General features: G+C 41.7%; 1 protein-coding gene and 1 pseudogene across 9 annotated transcripts in view; both read left to right on the top strand.

The window, feature by feature from the left end:
* The window catches only part of ANKRD44 (ankyrin repeat domain 44), a 346,068-nt gene that overhangs the window by 271,362 nt on the left and 60,242 nt on the right, over positions 1–14,464 (top strand). For all 8 annotated transcript variants that reach the window (XM_077957343.1, XM_077957342.1, XM_077957341.1 and 5 more), the window contains exon 17: positions 10,937–11,008. In XM_077957343.1, coding sequence (XP_077813469.1) covers positions 10,937–11,008 — 72 coding nt within the window. The remainder of the gene's footprint in view (positions 1–10,936; positions 11,009–14,464) is intronic.
* On the top strand, positions 6,761–7,862 carry LOC106997024 (large ribosomal subunit protein uL4 pseudogene; annotated as a pseudogene). The gene has a single exon (XR_013402094.1). The product of XR_013402094.1 is annotated as a large ribosomal subunit protein uL4 pseudogene (transcript).

The raw sequence follows: 14,464 nt of genomic DNA, 5'->3' as shown, positions 1-14,464 counted from the left end.
CTCTTCTGCCTTTTAATTGGCAAGGAAATCATCAGGAACTGAATACACATTGGAGGGTGGAGATAAGCAGAGTCATCAAAATCTGCTTCCAAGAAGAAATGGAAAGTTAATGTAGCTAAGCTTTCAGTAGCACCCTCCTCAATTTCTGTTATTGCCTTTTAAAGTTGTCTAGACCGCCTATAATCCCAGTACTTTGGGAGGCTGAGGTGGGTGGATCATTTGAGGTCAGGAGTTCGAGACCAGCCTGGCCAACACGGTAAAATCCTATTTCTACTAAAAATACAAAAATTAGCCGGGCATGGTGGTGGGCACCTGTAATCTCAGCTACTTGGGAGGGTGAGGCAGGAGAATCACTTGAACCTGGGAGGTGGAGGTTGCAGTGAACTGAGATCGTGCCACTGCACTTCAGCCTGGGTGACAGAGTGAGACTCTGTCTCAAAATAAATAAGTAAAGTTACATAGGCCTTGACTTATGTAACTATAGAAAGTTAATGGTTCCTTGCTTATGGAATTGGAGTGGGGGGAGACAGAAATTAAATGAGATTTGATTCATACATACATTCATACAAACTACCGAGTTTCTGGTAATTGTTGTTAATAACAATTTCAGCGAACACAGATTCTCCTAATAGCTGTGAAGGATGTGAGTGGAATCATGAGAAAGAGATGGCCACTACTACTACAGATATGCCACCTTGGAGATGAGAGTTTATTTGGGGCTGAGCCTGAGGTTCTTTGTGGATATGCAGAAAGGTTGGGGGTCCACTGGGGTCCAGCATGGTTTGGCATATCATATCAGTTCTGAGACCAAAATGCCTATGGGATCTCCCAACCCCAAACCAGGCCCCTGGGATCCTCTGAAGGGAGGGGATTGACACAGGCTGGGTGGTCTGGAACTTCTGCAGACTCAGCCCCTCATTCTGGGCTGAGCCAAGGCCAGGTCATAGCCTGACCAGTACTGGCTGCACAGTTGACTCAGAAGTGGCCCTGAAGTTGCCTGAATAGCTTTCATTCTTCAGCATAGACAAGCAGAATGTGAGAGAATTTGTGACACAGACACCAACTTTCCAGGGGTCCTGGCCTGCTTCCACCCCTTCATAGACTTGAACATCCATAAATGTCCTTTCAGTCTTCACTGCTAAAAGATAAAGAAATCAGTTTTTAACTTCTCCTCAGAGAACCTCCTTTACGTGATCCCCATGGATATTTTCTGATTGGTTTTCTAGCTTCTCCCATCCCTCCTAATTTGTGGAAACCAATGTGTAGTTTAGAAGCAACATAAGGGAGGCTTACCTCAGACACACCAGCTATACTTTTCTCTTTTGGCAGTCTGAGTCATACTCACTTTCTATTTTCTTAAATTTTAAACTGGTGTAGATTAGTTTGAGGTCTCTCGGGGCCCCTGGATTTTTCTCTGCCATGTTTTCACATAGTCTAACATAATCTATACTATTTATAAAGCTTGGCTTCCCAGCTCAAGTGTTATATTTATGTGTTCCCTCACAAATTTGGATGATGAGATTACTGTTTTGTTAACTCAGCAGCCAGTTGGCTTACCATTGAGTTCCTATTTGTTCTTGATTTTTTTTTAATCAGACAGATTCACTTTGTAGAAGAGGCTTAAATTTAACCTTCTGTTGCCTTTGCTGCTTTTGAATCCAAAGCATTGAGATACTGTTCGTGTGAGTCCTCCAATCCTGTGGAAATGCCTCCAGATTGAGAAACTGTCCTATGAATTATTGTAATTTCAAATACAATAATATTTTTGGACCAAAAACTGCATTGTGCATCTCAGCCATTCCCCCAAGTGAACCAGAGAGTTCATGACTTACAAATAAGACAGCTGAAAAGTTGGCTTGCACTGTTGTACTGCCTTCTTTCCATATTCTCTTCAGGCACCCATCTTCACTTCTCAGTGGGAGTTTGAGGTTGATATTTCAACCTCAAATCTGATTATTTTTCACCCAAACAGAATCCTGGCAAACACATGGTGGTAGGTGAAGGCTATGGAGAAGAAGCGGGGTCAAGCAGTGCTGGACTCTATGTAGAAGCTTCGTGAATGATTAATCAGTTGAGAAAAGAAGTAGTTTGTGGGTGAAAAATAAGATTAGGTAGTCCGGATGAAGGTCTTATTATTAAGGCAGACATTTTAATAGGTTTTTTTTGTTTTGTTTTGTTTTGTTTTTTTTTTTTTTTTTTGCAGAGGACCAAGTCAGTCCTTGGAATGAGTGCAAATTTTATTGTGCCAATAGAAGCCCATGGTGACATACTAGATATACACATTGGATTTATGAATGTAGTTGAGCATGTGAATGCATGGATTGTGTAAATGTTGATAACCACGAAGACGTATTAAATGGGAGTATTCTTACGAGAAGGTTATAACTAGTTATATTAGGCATAAAATTGTACTCTCTGATTTATAACTACAAGCTCTATGTGCAGAACTCCTTGCTTTTTATAATGCTGGTTCTTTGGCCATGTATTCTTAGCTATAACTGTGTTTTAAAAGAGCCATTCTGTTTCTGGATTTTGACAATATAGGTTGAGGTTGATCTCTGTAGAGTAATGTTGTTTTCCAATAATATTACAGACCACAAGCTGAATTACGAGTTTGTGGTAATTCAGTCACGGTATGAGTTCTCTCTCTTTCTCTGGCCCTCATATGCCTCCCCTGCGACATTTATGAGAAGAGAGTATCTGAGCAGGGCTGAATATCTGCCTCATCCCTTGGATTCAATATGTTTAGGACCAAATCTTAAATTAGAAAGAAAAGTTAATTCAAATTGTAAATGCCAGTTTTAAATGACTTGCAAATCGCTTTTCTCTCCACTTTTTTACATTGTCTTCTTAATTAACAAAGAAGAATCACTAAAGGAAGGGGACTACTTAGAAGAGCTAGATTCCAATCAACATCTCCAGTGATTGCTGCATAACTAAGATGAGTACTAACCACTCCTTAGAAAACAAAGAAGAAAATCTCAAAGATTAAAGAAAATTGTTAAAGTTAGAGACATAAACAGACCCAAATACTTAAAAACAACAACAACAACACATAATTCTCTTTGTTTCCTGCCCCCATCCCTGTACTATTTATCAGGGGGAAGGTTCAGCTTATCAGTTGATTGGAAGGCATTGTTGTGTAGAGAATGTGGGTTTTAGGTTAGATCTAGTTTCGATTCCCTAATCTGTCCTTTACTGGCTGTGTGAATCTGAGCGTTACTTAATGGATTACTCAAGGATTTATTGAGATGATTCATGTAAGGCCCCTAGGAGAGTGCTTGACTCATAGTAAATGCTTAATAACTTTTGGCTTTTATCAGTGAAAAACTTCATCGTTATTTATCACCACCATCATCACTTTCATCATCACGGTAGTCGTTACCATCACCACCACCACCATCATCATCACCATCATCACCATTTCACTCTCCTAGTTTTCTTTCAGCCTCTCTGTCTACTCCTTAATCCTCTCTGCAGACTCTTCCAAACCCTTAAAATTGAGGTTCCTGAGGGTTATATCTTAGGCCTTTTCCTGTCTCTCATTAGCTATTCACTCTCGGTGGCCTCATTCACTGTGGGGGCTTCATGCATCAGCCATTGATGATAATTCCCAAATCCATAACTGTATCCCAGATCTCTCTTCTAAAGCCTGCCACCTTATATCCAGCTGTCTACTAGACACCTCCCCTTGAATGTCCCAGCAGCGTTAAAACTGAAATTCAACACATCTCTCTCTACTTTGATCTTGCTTCTTCCCTTCGTTTCTTATGAAGAAGGCATCACCATTCACTCCATTACTAAAGCTAGAAAATTCAGAGTCATCCTTGACTCTTGTCTTTCCCCACCTCCAATGTCCAGTCAATGATCTGTGTCCATTCCACCTCCTAAACTATAAGCCTGTGTCTCTAAGCTCTATTTAGGGACCATAATACAGTTGTAATCTCAGTGCTTGGCACAGGGATCAATGAATAATTATTGAAATTAATGAATAAAAGAGTGATTCTTCAGGCTGGGTGCCGTGGCTCACGCCTGTAATCCCAACATTTTGGGAGGCCAAGGCGGGTGGATCACAAGGTCAGGAGATCGAGACCATCTTGGCTAACATGGTGAAATCCTGTCTCTACTAAAAATACAAAAAACTAGCCGGGCGTGGTGGCAGGTTCCTGTAGTCCCAGCTACTCAGGAGGCTGAGGCAGGAGAATCACTTGAACCCTGGAGGTGGAGGTTGCAGTGAGCTGAGATTGCGCCACTGCACTCCAGCCTGGGCAACAGAGCGAGACTCCATCTCAACAACAACAAAAAAAATAGTGATGCTTCCATTTCTATAACCTCTTCTGTAGTTCAGGCCACCATGAGTTCTCACTGACTTATTAATTCACAATTTAGAAATCCTGCAGTTGAAATATCCTAATATGCCTCCTGCTTCTAGGGTAGCAGTGCCCACCCCCAGCACCACAGGAGTTCATTTTCCACACTGCAGCCAGAGTCAATTTTATAAAACTCAAGAATCTGATCGTGATCATGTCTCTTCTGATAGTGACCTGGTTTATAATTATTGTCCTGGAACACTCTCAAAAATGTAATAGTATATTGTCTTCTAGTCCCTGTTTGTCATATTTGTGATAGTGGGGGAAATGATTTTGTGTTCCTTTGACTAAAAGTTTATTCTAGGACAGGATTTGGGGTTGGTACACGCTGTCAATTCCAGGAAGTCTTGCAGGTGATAATGTTGCAAAACAAAGCAAAGAACAGCTGTTTTCTAGCCTTATCAAGCAGTTAGGGTTACTTTTATTTCAACTATGCAACAGAAATTGGTTTTAAAGTTATTTGCTTTGAAGTTAAAATTACCTTTACTCTCATTTTTCTAACAGATACTAGATTGTTTAAGTTCCGGATTCCATTTTCACACTCATAAGAAACAAACACAAAGTGTCTCATACTTCCAATATAATTACAGTATTGTATTCTTTGCAAATTTAAACTTGCATGCTTTTAGATGGTATTTTTTATACTGTTATTTGATTTACCAAAAAATCCTAACATCATAGCATTTTGTTCCACACGTATTGACTAGAAAGGAGTTCTGAATCTAACCAAGAGTCTGTAGACATTATTAAATTAGATGAAAGATTAATAGCTTTTTTCCAAATAGAAATTGCTTTAGTGTTTTTCTGATTACAAAACAATACATAGCTGGGCATGGTGGTATGCCCCATAGTCCCAGCTACTCAGGAGGGTGAGGCAAGAGGATTGCTTTAGCCCAGGAGTTTGGGACTCTAGTGTGCTATCATTGCACCTGTGCTCTGCACTCCAGCCTAGGCAACATAGCAAGACGCTGTCTCTTAAGACAAAACACACGCAAAAACAAAGCAATACACATTCAATGGAAATATAAAGAAGAAAATAAAAATATTCTATAATGTCACTTTTAGGTTATTGTGTTAAACCTTGTAAGGTATGTATTTCTATATCTAGGCTTTTTGTTTTCCTGTGTATATAGTCATGTCAATGCTGCTTTTTTTAAATTATTATTATGCTTTAAGTTCTAGGGTACATGTGCATAACGTGCAGGTTTGTTACATATGTATACTTGTGCCATGTTGGTGTGCTGCACCCATCAACTCATCAGCACCCATCAACTTGTCATTTACATCAGGTATAACTCCCATTGCAATCCCTCCCCCAACCCCCGTGATAGGCCCCGGTGTGTGATGTTGCTTTTTTAAAAAAAAATGAAAGTAGTGTCATTCAACACTTACGGCTTTAAAGTGTGTTTTCAGCTTGACAAGCTTGGGACTTACAGGGAGAAAAATAGGTAAAGCAGATTTTTAGAAAGTTTTGCTTTCCAGTGTTTTGGGTGCTGTAATTTCCTCTTCTCCTTCCCCATTAGAAAAACATCTATACAAACTTGTATTAATATTATGAGCTAGGTATGGTGGCTCACACTTGTAGTCCTAGCACTTTGGGAGGCTGAGGTAGGAGGATTGCTTGAGCCCAGAGTTTGAGACCAGCCTGGGCAACATAGTGAGACCCCATCTGTACAAAAATAAAAATAATAAGTAAAAAACAAACAAACACTTGTATTAATCTTTGAATCCGTCAGCCTTCATTTGCAGGATTCAGAAACCACTCTAGCTTCTTTAAGCAAAAAAAAAAAAAAAAAAAAAACCCTTTATTTTAAAAAATCAGTGTTTACAAGATTATTGGAAGATCTAAAAGAGTGGCCTTTAGGTGGGCCTCCAGAAATAAGCCTGAACTGATGAACTGGACTGTCAGGGGGCTACCTCTGCCCCATGATTAGGAAGATAAGGAATCAGAAAGCAGCCACTGGAATGACTGATTCCACAGACACATCACCCTAGCTGATGTTTGGGGACAGTCTTCTCACCCCCACTAATATTGCCTCAAGAGTCACACAGCTTTTTGGCTTGATCCACACTGCCAAAAAAATGAATGTCCTGCATCCCTGTGTCTTGCTTCTCTATCCTCACTAAACTCATGGCCTGTACGTCGGAAGCTAAAAGACAAAGTCTTCATAACTGTGCTCACCATTGGAAATCACAGATTTTCTCTGCCTCACTTCTGTCTTCTAAAGGCACTGTTCTCATGACTGCTAATTCACAGGCAGCATAGGGCTCTTTGTTTTTTTGTACAAGTTGGTGTGAACAAAGTTCACAATATCTGGTGGAAAGGCAGGCTTGAACACAGCAGGCAAAATGATGTTTTTGCCAGATAACTCTCCCTTTTTGGAGTCTACTGCTATCAGTGGATGAGTACATGCCATGGTAGGGTGAGAAGTTTTAGGGTACTGGCAGAGCTGTGGCTCCAGTACCCAGCATCTGAGGTGATGGGACTCATTGTTCTGGCTAGGGTGCCTTTGGAAATATGGGTCATGAAGACTGCATGTTTGCACCAACAAAAACCTGGTGCCATTGGCACTGTAGAATGAACACAACCCAAAAATGATATGCCATTTGCTCTGCCCAGCTGCCTCAGCCTTACCAATGCTGGTCATGTCTAAAGGTCATTGTATTGAGGAAGTTCCTGAACTTCCTTTGGTGGTTGAAGATAAAGTTGAAGGCTACAAGAAGACCCAGGAGGCTGTTTTGCTGCATAAGAAACTTAAAACCTGGAATGATATCGAAAAGGTCTGTGCCTCTTAGCAAATAAGAGCTGGCAAGGACAAAATGATAAACCATCCTTGTATCTGACACAAGACACCCTGCATCATCTATAATGAGGACAGTGGTATCATGGAGGCCTTCAGAAACATCCCTGGAATGACTCTGCTTAATGTAAGACAACTGAACATTTTGAAACTTGCGCCTGGTGGGCATGTGGGATGTTTCTGCATCGGACTGAAAGTGCTTTCTGGAAGTTAGATGAATTGTATGGCACTAGGCATAAAGCTGCTTCCCTCAGGAAAATCTTCCCATGCACAAGATGAGCAACACAGACCTTAGCAAAAGCTTGAAAAGCCTGGAGATCCAAAGAGCACTTCAAGCAGCAGGCAAGCAGATTCATTGCAGAGTCCCAAAGAACCCATTGAAAAGTCTGAAACTCATGTTAAAGCTAAAACCCATATGCAAACACATGTGTCGGGACACCATTCTTTGCCAGGCCAAGAATCACAAACTCTGGGGGATAAGGTAGCAGCAGCTGCAGCAGTAGCAACAGCAGCAGCAGCACTAGCCCTAGAGGCTAAATCAGATGAGAAGGGGGTTGCAGGAAGAAGCCTGTGGTAGGAAAGAGAGGAAAAAATGGCTGCTGGTGTTAAGAAGCAGAGGAAACCTCTGGTGGGAAAAAAGGCAGTGGCTACCAAGAAAACAGCAGCTTAAAAGAAGCCAGCAGAAAAGAAAGCTACCACAGAGGAAAGTAATCCTGCTGCATAAGCTTTTAAATGTGTTTATTTCATAAAGATGATATCATTTTGGACACCTTATTTTTAATATATACCTGATCGAAGAGGCAGTGAAGAAAAAGAAAAGTTCATGCGTCTAACTGGAAGAGCTGAAATCACTTCTGGAACTCTAGCTCAAGGGAGTCTAGGAAATGTGGTGTTTAGCTGTCCAGCCTCTGTAATGTAGGGCAGCCCAAGCCCACCAATCAGGAAGCTGGAGTTGGGTGTTTATGAGCCTCATGGCACATATCGAGGCTTTGGATACAGGATTTGCATTCCTTTTGGATGTGTCACTATACAAAGAAAAGCTTCAAGAGCCAGGCGTGGTGACTTGTGCCTGTAGTCCCAGCTACTCCAGAGGCTGAGGTGGGAGGATCAGTTGAGCCCAGGAGCTCAAGGCTGCAGTGAGCTATGCTCACACCACCACACTCCAGCCAGGGTGGCAGAGTAAGCCCCTGTCTCTATTAAAAAAAAAATAAAAATAAAGAGCTTCAAAGCAAGATAAAGGGGAACAATTTATCTGAAAGTGTAATATATACCTCTATAATTTATTTAACCTATACTATTGCTAGTTTTTTTTTCTATTTTTTTCACATAAATAATGTAATAAATGGCTTTTATCAGAGTCAGTAATAGCCTCTTCCATTCTGCTAACACAGTGGTCAGTTCTCAGGCCTCATGTTGCTAAACTCAGTGATCAATTCGTAGACCTGGCTGGACACAGTGGCTCATGCCTGTGTAATCGCAGCAGTTTGGGAGGCCAAGATGGCAGTACTGCTTGAGCCCAAGAGTTTGAGAGCCCAAGAGTTTGTGAGACTTTGTCCCTACAAAAAAAAATAAATAAATAAAATTTTTTAATTAACCAGGCATGGTGACATGTACCTGTAGTCCCAGTTACTCGGGCGGAGTGGGAGAATCCCTTGAGCCTGGGAGGTTGAGGCTGCAATGGGCCAAAATCACACCACTGCACTCCAGCCTGGGTGACAGAGCGAGACCCTGTCTCTTAAAAAAACAAAAATCTCAGGCCTTATTTTCCTTGATCTGTCATGACACTTGACATGACTGCTCATTCTCTTCATAAAACTCCTTCTTCACTTGGTTCCAGAACCTCATGTTCTTGTTTTCCTTCTAGCTCGCCTGCTCAGTCTGAGTCTTCCTGCTGGTTCCTCCTCATCTCTCCAGCTCTTAGTGGTGGGTGCCCAAGGCATCAGTCCTGGGACCCCGTTTCTTCTTTGTGTACTCCTTTGTTGATCTTATCCAATCTTATGACTTTAAATACTCTGAACTTCAAACCCATGTATCCAGCAACTTCCTGGTTAAGATGTCTTTTTTTCTTGAGACAGGGTCTGGCTCTATTGCCCAGGCTGGAATGCAGTGGTACAATCTCAGCTCACTGCGACCTCCACCTCCCGGGCTCAAGCCATCCTCCCACTTCAGCCTCCTATAGGTGTGTACTGCCACACTTGGTTAATTTTTGTATTTTTTTGTAAAGATGGGATTTTGCCATCTTGCCCAGCCTGGTCTCGAACTCCTGAGCTCAGTGAGGCTTTCCCTAATCACCCTACATAAAGTTACAAACTAATCTCCCCTCGAGCTCTCTGAACCTTCCTTCTCTGCCATAGCACCTTGCACTTTGTATTCAACTATGAAACTTCTTCTTTTATTGTATGTCCACTCTGCCATAGGAAAATAGATTTTTAATACTTGGTTTATTATGGAATTATCAGTGCATGGAATTTTTTTTTTTTTTTTTTTTTTTTTTTTTTTGAGATGGAGTCTCGCTCTGTCACCCAGGCTGGAGTGCAGTGGCTGGATCTCAGCTCACTGCAAGCTCCACCTCCCAGGTTTACGCCATTCTTCTGCCTCAGGCTCCCGAGTAGCTGGGACTACAGGCGCCCGCCACGTTGCCCGGCTAGTTTTTTGTATTTTTTAGTAGAGACAGGTTTTCACTGTGTTAGCCAGGATGATCTCAATCTCCTGACCTTATGATCCGCCCTTCTCGGCCTCCCAAAGTGCTGGGATTACAGGCTTGAGCCACCGCGCCCGGCCAGTGCATGGATTTTTAATACTTGGTTTATTATTGAATTATCAGCACAGGGAACAGTGTCAGGATACATGGTAATCATTCATTGAGTATTTATTGTATGAATGCATTTCCTTACATATGCACCATTGTGCACTCGTCTAATTATTTATTAGGATGGAATCCCTAGATTCAAAAGATATACACTAATTGCCCAGGAGGTGTTCTTTTCTTTTTTTTTCTCTCCCATCTCTGAGTCTGCTTGCTAGGGAACCAGAAAGGTTTTAACAATTTGTTCTCCCACCAAGGTCTATGAGAATGTCATTTTCCTGCCACCCTCACTAACACCATGCCCTGGTGACACTGGTCTTTCCATTCCTTGACTTACCATGTTTGTCCTGTCTTGATGCATATCATTGACTATTTCCTATTCCCGAATACTCTCCTGCCACACCTTTATCTGGTTTAATTCTTCTTCTTATTTAGGATTCACTTGAAGTGTCACTTCCTTGGAGAAGACCTTGCCTGGCCATCTGCTGTAAAGTAGCCTCTCAGTCACTCCATATCACATCCTTGTATTTTATTCTCATTACAGCATGGATCACTTCCACATGTTTTCTTATTTGTGTATTTATTTGTCTATGCTTCGTTTTTTCCAAAATGTCAGCTTCATGAGAGCAGGAGTCTTGTCTTTTTCAACGCTATCCACACTATCTGCAGTAAATGTGTGTTTGATAGTAGAATCAATATGGGGTCTTATTTTTTTCATTATTATCAATTTGCTAGGTGAAAATGGATATAACATGAATTATTTTCTGGATTCAAGTGCTGAGGTGATCTAGAAGTTTAAATATTCTGTTAGCATGTTTGTTTTAGATATGTTATGTCAGATTTTTATATTACTGATAAACTGCATAACTTCTCAAGTTTCTGAAGCCTCTTTTCTCATTTTTGCCAACATTTTGCAAAATTTGGACTCACGTAATGTTGTTTGTTTTTTGTCTCCACAGCTTTTGGAAAGAACAAACAGTGGGTTTGAAGAATCAGATTCTGGTGCTACTAAGAGTCCACTCCACTTAGCTGTAAGTGAGATGCCATGGGAAGCTTCACCTGTTACAAAAAGAACCTAAGCATTCCTAAAACTATACTGCTTTTAAAACGTAAGCGTAGTAACACAGCGATGAGTGATAATGAAAGTAGTCCATAGTTAAAGGCACAGGCTGTGGAGAGAGACTGCCTCGTCTTCCAATCCCAGTTTCATCTGCTGGTGATCTTAAATACATGACTTACCCTGTCTTGAGGCTCGGTTTCCCCATCTGTAACGTGAGGGCAAACGAAAAGAGATAATGCACCTAAAGCCTTACCCTTTATTCTTGTTATAAAGTTTAACAGTCTTTAAAATTCAAAGGATACATTTCAGTTTAAGAGATTTGATTAGAGATAACAATATACAAGTGGAAAACCTATGGCTCATTGAATACCACAGTTAAAAACTGGCAGGATGTTTGAGCACAAACTGATGAGAGCAAGATGAGCACATGCAGAGCTGCAGCTGCGACCTTCTGCCTGCACTTGAAATCAGGGTCTCCAAGGAAGTCTGAGGCTCTGATTCTTGTACTGGGTGAGATCTGGGAGGTGAGGGAAGAGGTGTTTTCTCACCAGTAACACTTCCTCTCCTCATCCCAGTAATTGAAGGCAAATGCAACAGCTCAGAGTGATGATCCCCAGACTCTTGATGGGCGTGACCAAGGTGTGAAGTGCACCCACACTCTGTCTCAGATGGTGACCTGCTAAGAGTTGGCCACCAGCAGCTGCTCCCTAGGAACCCTGCTGACTGGCAGCCACACCCCGCAACAGCCAGCTCACATGCCCAAGCGCTCACGTGCCCTTGGTGCTGCTGAATTGTGAGCACTTGGTTGAAGGCCACAAAGATGGTGTTTGGATGCTTCTTTGCTTAGTAAAACCCAGGGGCAGGATGCTAGGAAGAATGGGATGGGGCTGGGTCTCTTTGTTTAACTGTGTTTATGACATTTCACTTAATACCATATGTACATAAGCACTTCTTCAGTGTCGTTCTGATGAAAAATTGACATGGAGATTTTGGAGACAAGAGAGGAGTGTTTTGTTAATTGACACGCAGAGGTGGTCAGGCAAGGAGAGAGGAGACAAGGCCGTCACACAAGGATTGGGAGTATCCAGAACTGACCATATGTGTGGAGTCTTCCCTTCACTGCCTGTTTCCCCACATACTCACAGCACACCTGCTGACGACACCCACCAACATACCTGCTACACACTCATACACACATGCATTTTGAGTCTAGTGAAATCAGGGTGAAATGTGCATCAGTCTTTGTTCCTGGAGGTGGAAAAGGTGGATGAATGGTGGGATATTTATACATATAAAGCTTCATGTCAGTTGGCCCTTAGTACAGGTTGCTTGCTAGAATCCCTGCCCAACCATTTGCTGTGCCTGGGGAAGTTGCCCCAAAGCTCAGCACTCACAAACATTCTCTAGGGACAGTTAGTGCTATATGGTGGGTTATCTCAGATGCAATTCTCAGGCCCCAAGAAAGTGGGTTTGACTGCATTGCCAAGCCTGCTACTAATCTGAGAAGAGTTTCTTGGCTTCCAAAAACTCTATCATCTCTCGTTCCTCTTCTTTTTTTTTTTTTTTCCATACTGTATTTGTTGAGTGCTTATTGTGTACTCTGCTAAACTCCAAGGGTTGCTGTCTGTGTAAAGATAGGGTGCTGATATCATTTAAAAGAGGTGGGCTTTGGTAGTTCTGCAGCTGACAGAGGCCCAGGAAAGATACATTAAGTGCAGGTCCCAGCTGCCATTCTTTTCATTAGCAACTCACCTGGACATGGTTTCCCCACCTGTAAGTTAAAGGAAATGAGTTAAGCATCTCAAAGACCCATTCCAACTTGTTAATTTATTGAATTGTTTATTGTGTGATCTTAACCCAAATACCTCATCTCTTATGTCTCAGTGTCCCTACCCATGATATGAGAATAGCAATACCTCATTGTGGAGATGGCATGAGTTAATGGATGTAACACAATTAGAACAGTGCCTGGCACACATATGTGCCATGAACTAGCTTCATCGTCATCATTACTAACACCATATAACATCATTATTAACATCATCCTTTCATCCAACATACACTGACTGTGAATAGTGCCAAGCACTGTTTGAGTAGCCGGAGATATTGCAGTGAACAAAACCCCACCTCTGCCCTTGCAGAGTATCCAGTCTAGGGGAGACAAACAGGTGAGGAAATGACAGATGGTAATATGACAGATGGTAATAAGTGCTGCAGGTGCTACAGAGAAAATGAAATGGGATCAGGGAGATAGAAAGTATTGAAGTGACAAACAGGATGCTTATTTATTTATTTAAGAGTTGGGGTCTCACTGTGTTGCCCAGGCTGGTCTCAAACTCCAGGGCTCAAGTGATCCTCCTGTCTTAACTTCCTGAGTAGCTGGGATTGCAGGCATGAGCTGCTGCACCTGGCCTTTATGTAGCACAGAATCTCGTATTTGCACAGAGACCTTAAGAGCTACGCATGTTGATATCTAATGAAGGAGTGTTGTGGGCAGAATGCAAAGTCCCTGGGGGAACACATGCTTGGCATGTCCACAGAACAGGAAAGGGGCCACTGTGGCTGGAGCAGAGTGGTAAGGAGAGTGTAGCTGGGGGCAATGTCTTACATGTTATTGAGGGAGCCAGGAGTTTGGGGGGCCACCACAGATCTCACGGGGACTTTTACTCTGAACAAAATAGAAAACTATTAGGAGGGTTTTGAGGAAACGGATTGGTATGATGTGACATTTGTTTTAAAAGGATCACTTTAGTTTCTATGTTGAGTCAAAATTCCAAGGGAATGAAAGCAGAAGCAAGGCAAGCCAGGCAAGAGATGATGACCATGACTTTGATCAGGGTGATTACAGTGGATTCCTTCTAAAGTCATTTTATTCTTTCTCTCTAAATACTAACACTTAAAACAAATTATTTGCTTTAAGGACTCCACAGGTATGCCCATCACCCTCTCTAGGGGCCTCGGTGGCAATTAACTTGATAAAACCCAAGGCACATAACTTCTTACTTGCTTTGATAAAACCCAAGGCACATAATTTCTTATGTGGAAGCACTCTAGCAGTGTAATGGAACCAGATGCCCCCAAACCTTGACTGCTACCAGAAACCTGACCTGCCTTGAGTTACTATTTACTGGCTGAATGATTCAAATCTCCAGGGTTATTGGCCCAGTGAATTTCATAAGCATTTCATCCACTTGAAAATATTAAATTAAGAAACAATGTTATGCAAATGAAAGGCTCCAGCTGTCAAGATTTTCAGACAGATCCATTGTTCTCATGGATTCTGTTGAGATCCCAATTCTTTCCCCTCATTGTCCTTAGTTCCTATCTTAAAAGGTCTGGAAAAATTAATCACGTTTAAGAAGTAATTGTTACCTAATAAGGTTTTCTAAAGGTGTTGCTTGAAACAATTTAAAATGTTTAATACTTC

Source organism: Macaca mulatta, chromosome 12 (assembly GCF_049350105.2).
Source record: "Macaca mulatta isolate MMU2019108-1 chromosome 12, T2T-MMU8v2.0, whole genome shotgun sequence".
In the NCBI taxonomy this organism is placed as follows: Eukaryota; Metazoa; Chordata; class Mammalia; order Primates; family Cercopithecidae; genus Macaca; species Macaca mulatta.
Note: the sequence above shows the minus strand (reverse complement) of the source record. Positions and strands in the feature narration are given on the sequence as shown.